Source organism: Filicampus tigris, chromosome 9, assembly GCF_054856515.1.
Source record: "Filicampus tigris isolate MCC_2025a chromosome 9, RoL_Ftig_1.0, whole genome shotgun sequence".
Taxonomy (NCBI): Eukaryota; Metazoa; Chordata; class Actinopteri; order Syngnathiformes; family Syngnathidae; genus Filicampus; species Filicampus tigris.
The window spans coordinates 21689486-21709083 of record NC_141225.1 but is presented as its reverse complement, the minus strand read 5'-3'; the positions used below and the strand labels follow the sequence as shown (position 1 = coordinate 21709083).

General features: G+C 41.1%; 1 protein-coding gene across 3 annotated transcripts in view; it reads right to left on the bottom strand.

The window, feature by feature from the left end:
- Positions 1-19598, bottom strand: part of frmd4ba (FERM domain containing 4Ba) — a 35874-nt gene that overhangs the window by 2456 nt on the left and 13820 nt on the right. For all 3 annotated transcript variants that reach the window (XM_086040440.1, XM_086040439.1, XM_086040438.1), the window contains exons 2-22: positions 17841-17906; positions 17471-17565; positions 17244-17336; positions 16978-17062; positions 16259-16315; positions 15959-15981; positions 11750-11833; positions 11523-11588; positions 11062-11119; positions 10690-10776; positions 6340-6416; positions 5711-5849; positions 3438-3579; positions 3226-3359; positions 2905-3021; positions 2553-2778; positions 2355-2411; positions 2137-2272; positions 1503-1667; positions 637-1397; positions 416-542 (exon numbers count right to left, since the gene is read on the bottom strand). In XM_086040440.1, coding sequence (XP_085896566.1) covers positions 416-542; positions 637-1397; positions 1503-1667; positions 2137-2272; positions 2355-2411; positions 2553-2778; positions 2905-3021; positions 3226-3359; positions 3438-3579; positions 5711-5849; positions 6340-6416; positions 10690-10776; positions 11062-11119; positions 11523-11588; positions 11750-11833; positions 15959-15981; positions 16259-16315; positions 16978-17062; positions 17244-17336; positions 17471-17565; positions 17841-17906 — 2795 coding nt within the window. The remainder of the gene's footprint in view (positions 1-415; positions 543-636; positions 1398-1502; positions 1668-2136; positions 2273-2354; positions 2412-2552; positions 2779-2904; positions 3022-3225; positions 3360-3437; positions 3580-5710; positions 5850-6339; positions 6417-10689; positions 10777-11061; positions 11120-11522; positions 11589-11749; positions 11834-15958; positions 15982-16258; positions 16316-16977; positions 17063-17243; positions 17337-17470; positions 17566-17840; positions 17907-19598) is intronic.

Below are 19598 nucleotides of genomic sequence, written 5' to 3'. Positions count from 1 at the left end.
GGGCCTGTGCCCCGGAGAGGCCTGAACCTCCTCGGTGCCGGAGATCTTGCCAGCCAGGGGAGGAGGAAGAGGAGGCAAGGCAGGAAGGGGAAAGTGAAGAGGAAGATTTTGCGGGAGAAAAGACGTAGCGTCCCGGGCCATCGGGGCTGTGCCAAGAAATAGTCAAATGCTGTCAAGAGCCACATCGATGTGAAAGTCGGGCCCGGTGGACTCGTATGGGGTGGGATGCATTTCTAAGATCTGAGGAAACAGTGCTGTGTGTTTTTTAAGAAAGTGCACAGTACATTATTGCACATCAACTAGTGGGCTTGCATAGAACAAAAATATGTTTGCGTTGACTTCCCTTGAACATATCTCGGATAAGGAGGATCGGGGAGTGGCTTGTTGGGATGAAGAGATCCATTTTGCGTCTTACCTGCTGTGGGTGGGGCGGCTGATGGGAGCTGTACTGTAGGTATAGGTCTGTGGCATCTGCTTGGGCGTGTCACAACCCACTCTACCATGACCGCTGATATGGCCATGCCAGTTTCCATTGGAGGAGGCTGAGAACATTGGAGAATGACACGAGTTAATACCCAACTACCTGCACGTCAACAAAGGATTATCTGATCGCTTCGGCCTGGAGTCTCGTCTAACCTGATGAGTAGGAGAGGTTCCTGTTGTTGTGGCTGAAGGGTGCGGGCGTTATTTTGTAGCTCAGACTCTGCTGGGAGCCTTGGTCATAGTCGTAGCCGTACGCAGCCTGCTTGTAGGCGGTGTTGCGATGGTACCAGCCTCTCAAGTGCTCAGCCACAACGGCCTTCTGGAAGTTCCGCGATATCTGCTCTTCACTCCGCTGAGCCGGGCGGTTCCTGGGTGGCCGAAGCGTCGCGTACAGGTTCTGCGACGCGCCGTCCAGCTCGTCGTTGCCATAGCGGCCGTGCGTTTCACGGGCACGATGGGCCGCGTGGGTAGGATGGAACGGCGGATTGACGCTGTAGTGTCCCTCCATCTCGTTGTCGTACATATAGACGCCGTTAGAGTAAGGCTCCGGCTCCATGTGGTTAGGATATCCTGTGATGTAGAAGGCGGTAGTGGTGGGTCGAGTGCGGGGCTGGTAGGCGTAGCAGTGGGCCTCTGGTTGAGCCAAGTTGGGCATGCTGCCTGTGTTGGCGTAAATGTCTTTCCTGTGGCGGCCGCGCACTCGACGTCGGTGGTTGTGGTTACCAGGAACTGCATACTCCACACTGGACTGGCTGGTGTAGGAGGAGCCGTCGTCGAGCACCTCAGTGCTGTTGCTGCGCCGGGTTGGGGACAAGTTGAGTGCGGGCACGCGCGGCTCGGGCTCTGGTAGAACCTTAGACTGGGACTCCAGACTCCCGCTACGTTGGCGAAAAAGCTGTGGCGCGTCCTCTGACCTGGAAGTGGCAAATACAGAGATCCAATCGAATCGTATGTAAGTGAACCAAAATGCTTCCTTAGTTACGAGGTCTTTAATAATAAGAAATACAGAAATGACATACTTGAGCTGGCTACTGCTGTATGCATTGCGTGTGAGCAGTGGAGTGGGAGGCATGCTGCGGGCATCGCGAGGCTGTCTGGAAGCAGATTTGTACGGACTGTTGTGGCTTAATAAGGCATCATGGTGACTGTGGTGGAGTGGTTCCTGGATTTGACTGTAATTTAACCTGGAACACAGGTAAGAATTACATGTCAGTTCTTTTTAGACTGGCCAATCGAAGGAAAAACCAAAACCACTGCAGCGGCGTCCTGAAGATCGCATTTGGGTCATGTTACATTGTGATTGCTTGGAATTAGTCCACATCTGAATGCAACGCAGCCACTTCACTTGGCAGCCGTATCACTCGAACGTTTCGCCTTTCCTCTCTGCTGCCATATGGTGATTGTTGCTTGCACCCTCGCAGGCATCGACATGTTTTCATTCTATTTTTAAAACTGGTTTATTTGGGCTGATAAGGGGGGGAACTGTTCAAAAGAGGGGAGCTGGCAATTGGCAGGAATGCGGAACTGGAGCGGCTGCGCAGGTCTGGACAAGCTCCACACACACACACACACACACACACACTCACTCATATCAATCAAAGTGCAAATATTGAAATCGTGTAGACCACAGGTGACGGGGCAGATCATACATACCTGGTGTCTGTGTGCTGGTCATTGGCCGAAGATCGTCTCTCATTGCTGCAGTGGATGCTGAGCGTCTCTGCGTGGTGCGGTCTTGGGGAGTACTGGACTGAACTTGAGCGCTGCCTCTGCGAGCTGAGCTCGTCATCTGGGAGGTGAAAAGAGGCTCGCTTGAACCTGACGCGCACTACCGAAATTGGCACGTGAACGCTGATTCGAATGGGTCGTACCTTCATCCAGCGTGAAGCTGTCGGACAGAGAGCTGAGGTCTGACGGGTTGATATCGTCTAAAAAAAAAATCATAAGAGGAAAATGAGTTTGCAGAAATGTTGACAGCATCTGGAAACAAAAGAAGCGCTCAATGCTTTAAGGTGAGCAAAAAGCAGACCCCGTCAGTTTGCACTGCATCTGTGGGTTATTTATGCTACCTAAGATCAGTGAAGCTCTTTGGGTGGGTTTCTTTCCTTTCCTGATCCTGTAGGCGTTGATCTCCCCCTCTATCGCCTCCAGTTTTCTCATTGCATCCAGACAGTTGCTTTTTCTCTTTTTTTTCACCGTCTTGCCGAGATCCATCTCGTTGGTTAACTTGATGGCTGCTTCCACAATCTTCTGCTGCAAGGCAAATCGGCTTTCCAGATTCCTCAAATGAGGGTCCTACGGGAAAATGTGCAACGGAGTCAGTTGGTCGTAAAATCCACCCAAGTAATGTAGACTGCTGCCGCAAAGCGAGCCACACATCAAACACAAACTACTTCCAAAAGAAACAGCTTTTGGTCTCGCCTCATTATATGGGAAAAGGTCGTCAAGCTTGAACTCTGTGCCAACGCGTCTTCGAACGTGAGGTGTCCTTTCGCCAGTAACCAAGGGATACTCTTTAGGTAACTTTCCTGTAAGTTCCTGGAAATGAGAACAAACAAGTTACCTTCCAGGGGTCTCCAACGTTTTGGAAACTAAGACCAACTTCTTGGGCAGTGATTAACGATACCAGTGTGATACATACCGGTACTTCTAAAAGTAAAATCTCAAATTATGCTTCTCACGCGGGACTTGAGGGTGACCCCCGCTTTACGTGAATTAGAAAAAAAACAAAAAAAAACTAACCGCTTCCCGCATGCAGATCTTCTTCAGTTCCTCAAGTTTCTGTTTAAGCGTGTCTTGAAGTTTTTTCTCTTTTGTTTTCAGCTCTGTAATCTTCTCTTTCTTCTGCTCCTCGGCAACGTCAGAGTCAGCAGAACCTGTTCGAACATGTGTAAGTGACTTACAATTAAAGTGGATGAGCACCTGAGAGCGGAACAGATGAAGCTGCGACGTACCGGCCGAGATGAGGCTTCCACTGCTTGCCATGATAAGCTGATCTTTGCTTTCAGGACCTGGAAATTTACTGATCCTCTGGGCACTGATCTCCGTAAGATCCATGGCAATGTCTCCTGAACTTCTTGTTGTGGTCATATTTGACTACACGGAGAAAATAGAGATATTTAAATAGGATGCCAGGGCAAAATGAAAAGAGAAAAAAAATTAAGGAGGGATTGAGAGCATTTCATTTGAATAATGTACTAAGATAGGGCTGTCCTATTTACATGCTGGATAAATCCACTGCTCTCTCATCAATCAGGTTAAGGCAATCTATTCCTGTCTGAACACATGCACCACCGGCCTTTGAAACACAATACAGGGTTCAACTTCTTCCACATTTGAGATTTAAACATTACACACTTTTTCCAGACCCTAAATTCCAGACTCCAATGTAAAAAAAAAAAATCAAAAAAAAAAAAATCAAACAATTTGTCTCTTAATTTTTTTCCTCAATTGCTCACAGGAATCCTGACAATACATGCAAAACCTCATTCGACTGCAGCAACACTCTGCTGTTTCTCCATGCAGAAGGCATCAACCCTCAAAGTGTGTTAGTTCAGCAAATGTGCTCCATGAAGCTCAACCAAAGAATTACGGTGTAATTTGCATCTTTGGGTAATTGGACAGCAACTAAAAAACGAGAAGCCCCTATGCCATGTTGTCATTATCTTTGCCTGGGTGTTTGCAAAGCACTTTGGTCCATTCTAAGCTTAACTCATTTCATGTAGGGGATGTGTTTCCTTTCAAGCCTCATAACAACCAGGATAATAAAAAAGACAATTCCACTGATTCACCACTCAGCCAATTTAATAGACTGAGAAATCAAATGTACGCTCAGCACAGTAAACAGGTCTTGCGCATCAACAGTTCTAACTACCTGAACCTCCTGTTATCTAAAAATCTTTTTTTATTACCATTCAGTTGAAGTGCATACAACATGTGAACCATTTACTTTCAAACTACACACTCACATGGGCAACGCTGTCCGAACCCCTCTGTTAAAGAAAAATACTACTAGTAATAAAAGAAAAAAAGCAATGATAAAACCGCAATGCAAATTAACCAATGAAAATCAGTCAGACATTGCTTTTGAATTGTGGTTCAACAAAATTATATATATATAAAAAAAAAAAACAGGGCTGCACAAAAAATGATGGCACCCCAAGAAAATATGAAAAGAAATTTTTGATTTAGCATCATAGGTGTCTTTCAAAGTGTAATCAGTCAGTCGGCTTATTTAAAGGGTGACATGATGTGGGAATACACAAAACATAGTCCAGAGGAACCGAAGGAGAGAGATGTCGGAGGAAATTAGAAAGAAAATGATCGACAAGCAGGTTAAAGCTGAAGGCCACAAGACCATCTCCAAGCAGCTTGTTGCTGCTGTGACTGCAGTTATTGAGAGATTTAAGATCCACGGGACTGTAGGCCAACCTACCTGGATCTGGCCGTAGGAGGGAAATTGATGACAAACCGAAGAGACGGAAAATACATGGTTGAAAAAAGAGCCCAAAACAAGCTCCAAAGAAATTAAAGGTGAACTCCGTGGTCAAAGTATATCAGTGTTAAATTGCCTCGTCATTTGAACCAAAGTTGACTTCATGGGAGATGATCAAGAAGGTTGAAAATGAATCATGGAAAATATTGCCAAACTACATGTTGATGAGCCACAACATGTCTAGGAGAATGTCCCAAAGACAAAACTAGAACTGTTTGGCAAGGCACCTCAGCTCTATGTTCACAGAGGCAAAAATGAAGCATACAAGAAAAGAACACTGTCCCGACATGTGAAACATGGAGGAAGGCTCTGTTATGTTCTGGGGCTGCTTTATTGCATCTGACACTGGGTGTCTTGAATCTGACCAGTATATAATGAAATCTCAAGGACAATAATTAAATTATGGGTGCCATCATTTTCTGTTTCTGAGTTACTTTTAAAAAATAATTTGTTGAACCACAATTCTAAAAGAATGTCGGATTTTCATCGGTTCATTTTCATTCATTGATATTTATTATTATTATTATTATTTTCTTTAGTTTATTATATATTTTTCTTTAATTCACACAAGGGGTACCAACAAATTTGTCCACGTGTGTATTATAGTTACAACAAAATTCAGGTCAACAATTATTACTATCAGCCTATAATTCAACTCAGACTATGGACAATGAATATCAAATAAGCGGATGTTGAAATGATTGGGACAGGGACTAAGAGGCAAATACTCACTCTACTTTGCTTTCTGTCCAGGTAGAACTGGTGCTGACTGATGGCCATCACCCAGATCGTTTTAATTAGAGAATGACTGGCATACCAGGAGTGAATGACAAGGCCAGTCTGTCCAAAGGTCCGCTTGCTCACTGTTCGACTGTCGAAAATGAAAACATTTGTCTTTGTCTTCATGCCAAAACACAAATTGCAATTCCCCGACAAGTTTTGTGAATCCTCGCGGGATATCATAGAAGTCACCAGAGACCATGCAAAGTACCCGCAATGAGCTGTACTAAACAAATTATGACCGATTATGGTTACTTACACAGAGCCTCAAAATCCACCCTCATTGAAAATGTTTGCATTTGTGTAATAAGTTATGGAGAAGCAGCACCATTTAAAGGGAGCTCTGGTGTAAGGAAGCAACACATGTGAGATGAAATGAGGTGCCCCAGTAACAGCAGGAAGGCACTTTCACCATTAACAAGGTGCCTTAAATCGACCACTGTCGACAGACGCCTTTCACAGCGTGCAAGGTGTTGGCTAAGAACATCCATGACAATAGCTAGCGCTGCAGCTATTAAAAAAAAAAAAAAAAAAAGACGTCACAGTAAAGAGAAAAGATCTGTTAGGATAGGTTAACTTACCTGTGAGGGTCGTTTACTTCCACAGCAAATTTCTTCTCTCGGAAATACAAATTCTCCAATTGCTTCCACAGGAACAACTGCAGAAAGAGACATTGCATGCAATGAGATTTGTCAACGTTAAAAAATGAGTACACGCACAATCAGAGTCTGTCAAATCTAAATTTTAGATTTAAAAAAAAAAGATTTTTCTCAAGAATTCAACCACAGGTGATCCTAGAGGGCGTTATCAGTTTCTTTTGAGCACTAACAGTAAATTCCAAGACATGTTATCTGCTACATACACACAGATTTGACTGGTTTCAGTAAAGCAAGACTTGGAATTGATGAAGCAAAAAGAAATAGACAACAATTAAGAAAAAGTGTCTCGTTTTAATCATGGCTCACGCGGTAATATAATAGCAGTTAAAGTCTTGGCAGGAAACTGAGGTGGCTAAACCGCTGCGGTAATCGTTATACATGTTCTAACGGCTGCTGCATGTGATTTTGTATTTCATCGTTTTTCATAATCCCTCTGGAGAAATTCATCTTACACTCTCTGCTGTATATTTTTGTTGCACAGCACACAAAGAACCAATGTGAATTGCTCAAAGCTCGAAGCATGCATGAGAGTTTTTGAGTCTGCAGGAGAGAGTACGTCTCAGGTAGAAAAAACAAAAACAAAAAATAACACACGCTCCTCTACAATTTCAAGGGACAAACTCTTTCAAACAAACATATTTCAAAACTGAATGCAAAGTTTAGGAGGAGTAAACAAATGAATATGTGGCTGTGATAAAGGCTTACCTTAAAGGTTAGGTTTTTCTTATCCCTGCTATATTCCTGTGTACTGAATCCTACTGACTTTTGAGTTTCCCACAGGGCTTGAGCTTCCTTGAACAATGCCCTTTCTTGTCTGTTCTCCGGGAACCAGATAGGTGTTGCAAGAGTTTCAGCTGAGCCACACCCCTTTAACCACCCCCGTCCTCTGACATCACAGACACCTCACCCTCGGCTTTGCACCACTCTGAGCTGCTCCCTCTCTTTCTCGCCGACACAAAGCTCTTCCCTTTTAGCCAGACCAGACAAACAGGTTGTAGTCACAAAAATCGTAAGGGCCGATTTTAAAAAGCATCAAATAGATGGATCGGCAGAGAGACCAAACGACAGATTAAAAAGTCACACATACATATAATTACACGGTGTCACAAAATATAATTCAAATAAAAAGATTAGCTTTCCCCTTCAGCGTAATTGCCCAGGACTATATCTCTGTGGTCTCAGGACTCTACAGCCATTGAACTTTTTTTCCACATGCCTTTTTTTTTTTTTTTTTTTACATACACACATCCTCTTTTTCAGTTCATCAAGCAATGATCAGAATGAGTGACGATGAGACCAATGAGACTGGACTTGCTAGGAAGAGTCATCACCATTGATGAGTCATGGATCTACGAGAATGACCCAGAGGCCAAACACCAGAGCCTCCATTGAAAGAATCAGACATCGCCAAAGACCATGAAAGACGCGTCGATCGCATTTTTCAACGTGTGGGGCATCGTTCAATCTGAGTTCTTGTCAGGAAGCCAGGTGATCACCCGGCCCGTCCACAAAGAGATCATTTGCCATTTGCTGGCAACACGCCTGCTCACAATGCCCTGAGCAGCCGACAATTCCTGGCCAAGAAGAATATCGCCTGGTTACGAGTTACTGCGTGTCCTATCAATTGCATAGCAGATGTGCAAGTGAAAATAAAGAGCTTAGGCTCACAAAACATCACTTACATTGTGACAAGAGATAACAGTAATTCATGCGATAAAAACACTTTCATAGGTTCATTCAGGCAACTAGGCTGGATTGTGACACAATTCAGATTTTTTTGCTACAAAGTGGTATAATCCCGATAAAGGATACAAACACAAAAAGGAAAAAAACAAATTAAAAAAAACCCCAAATGGGATCAAATATGCTCAGATCGGATTTAGGACTCTTCCAAATGTGGTAAAATTCCATATCCAATCAATGCAACAGTAAACAGGCTGAGCGAATCAATCCTGAACCCGGTGTCATCATAATACACTGATCAATGACGATTTACATTCCATATTTGCACAAACAACACAAATAATGCAGTATAAACCGAAACAAACAATTCAAAGCAAAGGTGGTCTACATATAGATTTGGGAGAAACCATTTAATAAGGAAAACAACTGGCATGGCAGGTATTGGCAGCTAATAATGTCGAGGCTACCTTGTATTCAAACCTATGAGGAGAGCGTTCACACATGTGTGCTAGCACATATGCAGACTATAAAAATATTTCACAGACTCTTTCTGAGGCCACTGCCAAAATATGTTTGCGATGTGACACACCTCAATCTCTGCAAAAGGCAACACGCATGAGACTACAAGTCATTTTCTTGCAGATCCCTTTAACCCTTACAGAAGTTGTACACAGCTTCTCTAGCTGGTAGAATTAAAAAAAAGAAAGAAATTGCTAAATTCTTTCATGGCAGCATATCTTGCAGCTTGGAATGACAAAGAGCTTTAGTGTTTACATCAACATTGTTGCCATATCTGCCATTACAGATGCCTGTGGTTTTAGTCGGAATCGGTCTATTCAGATCCTGCCAGTGGTTTCAGTCAGGATCAGTGTGTTCACAATCATTAACAGCAACAATCCAAGCACCTGGGACTACGAGTAACCAAAAACAAGGTCCTCATCTCATCTCAACGGTGTATTAAAAAAGCTCGGTCCACTCCGCCCCTTGTAAATTGCGTCATACTTGGATTGATTTGCTGGCAACTCTATATTTCCATATAATATATTGAGTGACCTCATGAAAATATAACTATATACTGTAAAAGTGATGAGTAAATTGATATTTTCAGTACTTTCTATATTAGGGCCCTACTTTCTATGGAACGTGACTCCAAATTCTTGCATCATTCATTAGTTTGAACCCAAAATAGACATTCTTAGAAAACGTTGCTGCTTAGTTTTTATGGAACATGATTCAGAAATCTTAAGCATCAGGCATTTGTTTTACCCATAATAGAAATTCTTAGGAAATCAAAGGTCATAGTAAAGACACTTGAGGTTTGCCTTAAGCAAATATACAAATCCAACAAATGCCCAAAAGTAAAAAGCAAGAAGTAGCAGACTTGATATGATTATGAAGGCCAACTAATATTTTCCTGTAAATGTAAATGGAGTGCACTTATATTGCGCTATATTGTTTCAAACCTCCGATGTATTCCCCAACAACAGGAAACTACTGTAAGTGTATGTTCTCAAACCCTTAACACCCGCTAACACAGCTGGCCGAATGCCAATGCAAGTCTCAGAGGCCTGTTGCTTCCTATAGAACACAAATACCACACATGTGACTGATAGCTCACTGATGTTTTGGCAACCAGTGCAACAACAGAACCTGCAGCGTCAACAGGTTTCAACTTTACAATGGAGATAAAAGGACAACACATCCAGGTTAAAATGCCCGGGTTTTTAGATGGAGAAAAAGCCAATAGAAATCATTCCATTTTATTTGACTTTTCAATTTTTAACTTGAAAAGATACACTTTTAAAAGTATGATTTTTATGTGGTTGCTGGCTTCCCTAAAATTAATGCAGTGATCCATTTATTTTCTGCAAGTCAGTAATACGTCTATTTGACTCTTCCACTTACACTTCCAATTCCATCACTCAAACTTCATTTTGCCTTTGTGGTGCCCTCCCAAATTTTGCACTGTGAAAAGCATCAGTGCTACATAAAGCACGAAACATTTGTCTCCTCCACTTTTGTGTTACCAACATAATACATGATCTGTTTGATGACGGCACTGTGCACGCGCATGTTAGCGCCAGCTATTTGGCATATTAGTAAGAGACTGCAATTTTACTCGATCACACCAACATGTGCAAGGTGTTCGAGTGAACACGCAATTTGGTGTCCGCTTTTTACTCTTCAAAAATCTGGTGTCACCTGACATACATTTCACAATAGTTTAGTACCTATTTGATTAACTCTGATCGTACAACAATACCATTTTTTTTTTACCTTTTCCTTATTTACTTAACCTTGACTCTATAGCACCAAACCAGATAATGTCTTTCCCACCTACTCTGTTTTCTTTTGACTGACATGGGAATGGAGATCTTCATGATGCTTATTTACACATTGAAAGGATCATTAACCATGTCACGGGTAACAAAATACACCTAGCAAAGGGCCATAAGGAAGTACTGTTATAAAAAAAATAAATAAAAAAAAAACTCAATAACTCAGGCAATTAACTTTGTAACAATTGCTTGATCGGCCTATGTTTTGGAGTGATTAAATCCGTAGTATACTGAACATAAAAAGACGTACCTTTCTTGGTTTCAGCTTGTCTTGTAAGTCGTACTGGCCAACACCTTTGTAGCTGACACCAAGCCACCAGGGTATTCCCTGCTTGTCCTGTAGGAAAGCATAAGCGCCTACCATCAGTTGCCCTATTAGTGACAGTGTGAGTTAAACAAATGTCTCAATTAGGCTTGTAGTTTAAGTTGTTTATACTGAGTTGAAGTTTATACTTGGCCCATTTAAGTATACACATCCAAACAAAACAAACAGAATGCTGGATTTTAATACTGTATATCACTTTCCGTTTCAAATGTTACCATCGTTAGTCAATGTGTGTGGACGAGGGTTTGAAATTTCCAAAACTGGAGCAGTGAGTTTTACTGAAGCTACTGACGTTACCTTTACTGGGTAATAATGGACTCCATATGTTGGCAAAGACTCAACCAGGGTCAGATACCTTTAGAGAGGGAGAGAGAAGGGCAGGTTAAAAGGAATGCACTCACTTGCACTCCATCATTGCCAACCTGTGGCCTTTGTACAGCCAGCAGAGTTAAATCTCAGTCATCGAGAAGCTGCAGTCATTAACAGTGGGAAGCAAATCGATGCTTCCCACTGTAAAAAACAGAAGAAGGGAGAGTCCATTGATCAATTCAAGGGGGACAAACATCACTGTGTAAATGACCCAGGGTTGTTCTGAGTTAAAACCGTGTCAAACACAACGGAACTACTGTCTTGGCTGTTTACCATGAGCTCTTGCCTTACTGACACATCCTGGTCCGGTGACAACCACCACTTGTGTATAACAGACATCAAAATTCACTAAATCGTCAAAACAAGTGCATTAGAAATCATATACTTACTTCACAATAGCCTGTCCTCTGGTCAGCCCCTTCAGTTTCTTGTAATGTTCAATTACTTTGTCCTCACTGCAGTGAAATGACATTTAATGAAGTTTTTCGTAAGGACAGGGAGTTTCTTTTGCACACTTGCACGTAATTAAAATGCAAAATGTGTACAGGTTGGCAGATGTGAATTTTCTTTAATCTGCTGCGGCTTTAGGAGATCACTAATTGCTCAGATAACTTACCAATAACTGAGAGACGGGTGTTTCCTGAGAACTTGGGTGGGCAGAACTGGGAGATGCTTTAGGTTTGATTTGGCCGTTTCAGTACTGTTAATATAGATAAAAAGAAGAACAAGAAAAATTAATAAGAAACGTATTGCATGTCTTTGCGATATGCATGTTGAGAAGGCTAATATTGCGCTATTGATATTTTTTCGATATATTGTGCAGCCGTATCTTAAACGTTTGTAGAGAAACGCTATAGTCATATTTGTGCTTCCAGGAGAATTCCAGTTCGTTATCAAAAATAATAATTAAGGTGATAAACCTTGAGAAAACGCGCAGTGTCAGAAAAGTGTTTCATCTCTCTTATCGTCTGTACAAATACAATGAAGCACTGTGCGTTCCAAGAGTAAACTTGAGCTTAACTGATCTCTCGCCAAAGTTAATATACAATATATGGCACACGGGGGTCTTTAAGACACAGAGAGCATTTAAAGACCTTCAGTCCAATTACACAAGCAATTTCAAAACAGACAAGCTGTTTCAAAATATTGTTGGTTAACTACACCCAATTGATTTACAGTACCTTCGCTTCGTAGTCAAGCTAGCATGAAAGATTTAACAGCTAGACTCCCATGATCTCTGCCAAAAATGTCAAGAGGCCTGCCGTCTTGTGTGAAACACACAGACTGCCTATGTTATCTGTTCAGACAAATGGCGGCGAGTCAATGTCTATGTTACTACGTCATGTCCGAGATAGCAAACACCGTTAAGATGAACAAAAAAAAAAAGGGAGAGCTGGCTTGGCTTGGCAGGCCAGTCCACTGGGCACCTCAACAAAAGCTACAGAATTGAAAAACACCTGGCATACTATATTGAAAGGTTATGTTGAAGTCAGGGCACAGTCCAAAAGGAGCATTTGGCGTCGCACTCAGCAGAATACAAAAAAAATAAAACAAACTAATCCTGTAACGAGAACCTCGATATGAAACTAAAAGGATTATTATTATTTTTTTTACCTCAAAGGCCATCTGGCCTTGAATTGACTTTTATAATTGTCAATTGAAGTCTATCTTTATAAGAATAATTGAATTCAACAACCGCTGACAGCGTAGGACAGATATAAAATGATCCAGTTATGTGAACTAGCTTATGAATCCAAAACAAGCGTGAGCTCCAGCAAGGGTAGAGACGCTCAGCACTCCCTGCGGCTCCCTCCCCCAGGTTGACTAGGATTTGCTGCCGCGGCACTTCGCTGCATGTTTGATGGCGTACATTTTATGAGGAGCTGGTGCCTGATGTTGTCGGGGTGATCTACTCCACTGCCACGTTGCCCTGTCAGCAATCTGGAATTCATTACTACGTCTGTTATCTTCCCGCAGCCTGCAGTGTAGGGCCAATTCCTACAGCCCAGCCCAACACAGCCTACCCAGCGTACTGGACATAATACTCGTTTATCAGCTCTTCTACACAGCTGAGATGGCGGGTCTGTGGCCGAGAGACCATGAAAGAGTGAACCATCAGGCAACACTCACAAATACAACTAGGGATGACTAGTTTGAGATTCTCCCATGTTTTTTTTTTTTTTTTTAATAACACGTAATCTATTGATTGTTCTTAATTTTCCTACATTGTATCAAAGGAATTTAGTCGAATGCCCATCCCGAGTACCATTATATTCACCCTGACACTAATTTCCTGTTATAAATGTTTACATATGGCTATTGAAGCTATTTACAGAAGCTAAACAACAACAAACAAATTAAGTTGTATTGCAATCTGAAAGCCGACTAACTAATGGTTGCAATGATAAACTTTTTGTATTCAGTTAGCTATTGAAGCTATTTACAGAAGCTAAACAACAACAACAAAAATGTAGTATTCCAAACTGAAAGCTGACTAACTAATGGCTGCAATGATAACATTTTGTATTCACTTAGCTATTGAAGGTATTTACAGAAGATAAACAACGACAAAAAAAGAAGTAGTATTGCAAACTGAAAGCTGACTAACTGGAGGTTGCAATGATAACCTTTTGTATTCAGTTAGAGCTAAAACAAAATAGCAATGGATGTTTTTACCACAGTACCAAATTTAATTTTAATACAGTAAAACCATTAATTCAACTCTCAGCAGGGGGTTGGCTCACTCTGCCACAACTTGAATTAAGTTGTCTGCCATTGGACAGTGGACTTGGCTCATCCCTCTTAAGACAGCTAACTATTGGAGGAGGTTTCCAGCTAATCTCACTGCTACAGGGCCCTTTGCTGATACAGCGTAGAGGAGGCCCATTTATACTTAAGGGATTTACTGAGCCTCTTCATGAAAAGCGGCAGAAACAAAGGGGTGCATTGACAGCAAAGACATATACTGCCATGTGACAGAGAGGGATGCCCCATTGTGATAACAGCACCGTAGTCAAATTTAAATGTTCTACTGAGACAAGTTTATGATTATAGAAATTTGCCTTACCACTTTCCAAGCAAAATTTTTGACAAATACTGTCAAATATATTTAAAAACAAAACACATAGTTTTACAATGTGGGGAGATTAATAAGAGTTCAAATAATTATAATAAAGTATAAATAAATAACACACGTGCAAAATGCTAACAAGGTACAAGTTATTCATAATCATCACAATAATAAAATACATGAACACAAAGTAAAGCTGTGACAAGGAGCAACTCACTTGTGTCAGATTCTTTCAGATTTTGCATAACGTAGTAGCAACGTGACAGATTTCCCCAAAATAGCATGGGGCCATGACGTTTGGGATAATAGAGTTTTTGGTGTGGGGAAAAAAAATTGACTTTTTGGGGAACATTTTTGTTTAACAAAAACAAAAACAAGAAAAAAACACACTTTCAATTAAGAGTGTAGAAGTCCAACTTAATTAATTCTTAACATATCTCCTTGATGTCTTTCACTGAGTTTGCTACCCAGGGAATCACTTCTCTGATTGGCTGACAAATTTCAAATAAAAATAAGCTTGCACGGGACAAAATTCCGAGGGGTTCTCCAAGTCGACGCGTCCAAATAACTGATGTTTGAAACGGTGACGCTTGTCCTAAAATCTCCACTTAAATACTGCAAATGGGTCATGATTTGAGAAGAGCATTGTGGTGCTAGAATTGTGCTACGCTTAAAAAAAAAAAAAAATCAAAAATAGAAAATCAGGACTGTGCATTGCAAAGTGCAATCACCCCACGCCTCATTTCTTACAGAGCACAACTATTTGTGTTACCAACAACAACAGAGGCCATTTTAGAGGCAAATCATTTGGACAATACACTAGTTCTGCAGATCAGCCACACACTGCTGAGCAGCATTTACCGGTCACAGCCAATGAATGCCTTCCATTCCTATGCCTGGCAAAATAAAACAACATACCTTATCAGCAGGTCAAGACTCTGAGGCACACTAAGCTTATCTCCACTGGTGGACAGATTATGGAGGCAATTTCTAAACAGTCTCTCTCTCGCTCTCTCTCTCTCCCTCTCTGTCTCTCTGTCTCTCTCTCTCTCTTTTGTTAGATTAATGCAGACGCTACAAGTCCAGTTCCATGCCACAAAGCTAATTCAAGGGAATCATTAACTGAGGTAAGTATGATCCAAGCGGGTTGAACATCATCTACTGTAAAGCAGGCATTATACAGTAACCAATAAAAAGTAATACATGTTTCCTGGTTCTACACTTGCCAGCAGACTAAACTGTGTTGATACTGTATGTAATTCACTTACCACTAAACTTGAATTGATGTATGTATAAATGCAGAGTCATTACATATGAAATATACATAAATGAAGTAGACAAAGGCTGCATTCGTAGATAAATCCAGTGGAAAGTCTATTGTAGTTAACCTTTACAATCTAATGAGGTCCAATAAGAAAAAATATATTTTGCAAAAAGTACGACCCGGAATTTCATTAAAATTGGCAGGCATGTTCCTTTACAGATTTGCTTGTTATTGGGTTTCGATTTTGCGATGATATGGCTCTGCATCATGCCCATACTAGTACTTATTTTGCAACATGTCACAGAAATGCGTGATCTTTTTTTAAATTCTCGATACATTGCTCTTGTATTTGTTCTCCTTATATTATATAGGTGCACCTTGTAATGTGTCCCGTGAGAGTAGATGGATATTAAATAATTTGTGCAATTCGCATGCACTTAGAAATTCCTTTCAGAAGTATAACTTTCGTCTTACGTATAAAATGGTCCTACCTTGTGTAATCACCGTTGACCTCCTACAAAAATAAGAAAAATAATCGAGTAAGTAACTGCATTAGAACACGAACGCCACAGCAGACGGTTACTAGTACGTTCCAACACTAGTTAGCTGTAATTGAACAAATATTTGAGATTTTGTACTTTCCAGGGGAGTGTGCAGTACTTTAATCAACAAACAATGCTGGTTTTCTTGCATCAGTTTTGCACCAAGAGACGCATTTCAAATGTCGCTCAGGACGCCTTACACAATTAGTTAAAGCTCAAGGTTCATAAAAAGCAGCGGTTCTTCCTTACCTGTAATGCGTATGCAGCTAACTTGAAAACGTGCTCGCTCTCCACTTCGATGCCCTCCTGTTTTTTTTGTTGAAGAAACGATGGTTAATGGTAAACGAGTTCGTTTCTACGCGCGACCACAAAGTGCAGTTGAGCCAAACACTATTTTTAACGGTACCTCGGTCCTCTCGCTACCGACTGAACCACTAATCACACGGATACAATGATGTACTTAAAACTGCTGATGGTCACGTATTAAAGGTTGTTTTACCGACACTTCACGAGGTGTTTTTTATTGATGAATTCAACACATTTTTGTGCATGGTAATTCTAGTTCAGCGGCTAGCATGAGACGGAACCCCCTCGGGGAAGTGGTACAGTCCGAGCAGGTTCAACAGTCTCCGTCTCCCTTGGTTACCAGTATGCCCACCCCACCCCAAAGGATCACAAAGTTTGACCGTTTGTTGCATTCAAGTACTCCTCGGATTTCCCTCGACTGCCCCTCCCTGATTAAATAATCCTCGTAACGTGGGAGAATTCAAATATATGTATACGCGCGCGTGAGCAATTGCATTGTTGCTATTTTGTAAAGTAAGTCGCGTACATTTAGTATATTAAGTAGTCCTTTACATACTTTAAAAGCGTTAGTTGGCTTTAATCTTTATGAGACCTTAAACACATCGTTTTGGATGTGTATAAAGTCTAGATATAATAGACCAGTTTGTCCAAATACAACTTACATTAAACACCAGAGATTTTGCATTCAGGAAGAACAGCTCCACAGTCGTGTTTTCTTTTAAAAAGGTGATCCTCTCAATGTAAAATCTGTAAAGAGTTTACTTGGCGTTATATCAAATGTCAAATAAAGTTATCATTCATTTCCACGCATTCCATGCAACATTGAGGTGTTGACACAGTTACATGACTGCCACCTGCTGGTCTACATCCGTCTTAAATTAAGGGCGCTGTCACCATGCCATAAAAGAGTCAACAGAAAATAGCTCACCTCACAAAGAATTTGATTTCCAGTGTTTCTGAAGTCTTAGAGAAGTCATGATCAAGGACTTTTCGATCAAGCTGAAGCCAGTTATTCTGACCACTAAAAGTGATTCAGAGAACAAATATTTCATCAGGCACTTTTCAACGAGTGAGTTAAATACCTGCATTGTAATAAAAAGGTAAAACATTATACTGTTACACATTATTATGTTTTGTGTTGAACAATGTACTTACGTGTCGTCTATGAAGCAAAGGCCAAAGTATTCCTTTTCCTTCAGGTTAAAATGGGATGCCACCAAATCTAGCAGGTCTCGTGATAAAAGCTTTGGCTTGTAAAAAAAAGGGAAAGTATTTGCCATATTAGGTTATTATAAATGAGTGCTGATGATTCAATATGCTTCATTGTCATGATATATGATGCAGGATGATGTTGCTAGTGATTGCGGGTTATGTAATTAAGAAAAAAAAAAGGCCAAAGGGCCTCAGTCATTCATGGGCCCTTTGAACCATCATCACGCCCCCCTCCCTGACTACGCCTCCATTTCTGATCATCACAGGAATGCAGGATCATATGTCAAAATGAGAAAAATATCCGGTTCTGTACCTGGACCAGCAGCTCCAGCTTCCGACCGTCGAGTAGGTGAACCTGGCACTGTCGTCCCTCAGTCATCTGAAGGGAAGAAAGAAAACATTGGACAGGGCAGCTTTCGCAACTTGATGCCTTTATTGCAAGTCTCCAGCACCACCCATTGCCATGTAAAAAACACCATGCTTCCACTTACAGCCGGGAGTGAAATGGTTGTTTGACTTTTGTGAGGTTGAACAGTGATTCACTTCAGTGTCATGTTTGCTTTTGTTGTGAATGAATAGGTAAGTTGAGCCACTGGACGCATTTCCACATGGGCAACATCACACCAGCAAACAAGATACAATGCAAGACCACTCATATCAATTTGAGTGCTGTAACAATGGGCCCAAATCACAACTTATACATTTGACTGTATATGGCCTTTATAAATGTGTCATTTAAACAAAGAGCATCTGCTACCCATACGGTTCTGCACACTCTCTCATACTTCTACATATCCTTCGTTTGCATCCACACTGGTCCCATGAAACATCAACATTTCATGTCCTGCTCTTAAAGAAAGAAAACCAGAGGCAGATTGCTTCCTCTCCCAAAGTTTAATGGCGGTCCCTGTGTATTGTTCAAAGATGTAATCTGTTGCCGTCAGCAGAACCGATCTGCAATCCAGGACAAGGTAAATCGAGTTGTACTGTGAGGGAAAATCCAGTTCTTAGCTCACTATAAACCTAATATACAGTACATCTCATTTGTGTGCTCTGTTTGGAGGAGATAATTAGAGAACAGTATACAACATGGATATTGGCCAATGTTAAAAATCTTAAGCAATGAGTGACACCGGAATAAAAACAACTAATTTAATATTCGGAACAAGAAAATCCAGCGAATTGTAAAAATTGTGATTTTGGTACCTCCCAGTGGCCATTGTCACTACTGCAACAATGCAGTCAAGGTCACTTTTCCACATATTATTGCAATTCTGTCTGCTTTCAGTATCTACAAGGATACTGTTCTTGTTCCGATCAAAGTTTATGCCAAGCATTTCAGTCATTTAAAAAAAATACAAGAAAAAAATATTTATATAAAGCGCACATGCCTTTTTGTCAAATGTGCTCGCTAACTAACCTGTAAATATGTTTGTGTTGCTTTGTTTGAACCTTTACATAAATCTTCCTAACACTTTTACCATTCCTATTTCCTCTAGATGCTTAATTCAGAAACTAGATATTAAATGATAAATACTACTGGCATCTATAGAACAGTCAAGTTATTAAATGTTTCAAAGTTCAAATATTACAATTAATTCTTTACGTTTTATTGTCTTTATGAAGTGCTAAAGAGCTTATGGAGGGGACCTGACATGAACAAAAGCAAAGTTTCCAGTGAACAACAACAAACATCAAACATTAATTGTGTCAAAGAGTTGAAAATCTTAAAGCCTCATCATCAGCGTGGTCAGGAACCTCTTTTAAGTGCCTTTTCTCAGGATCCCATAACAGTGACTTCAACTCGGACCGTCCTGCAGCCCTGACAGACTAATTTTATTCTACCATCTCATGGGTTTCAACCCAGCAAAAATGAAGGGCGAGAAGAAGAAAAGCGGGGGACTCCACTGTACGTACACGTACACTACTCACAGCAAAACGAGACAGGTGCGTTACAAGGAAACTTAGAAACAGCGGGAGCGTGACAGACTTGATGACACAGATGGACGTCAGCCAACCGCACACACGCACACCACACTAATAACAAAACAAACAACGCCCGATAAGAGAC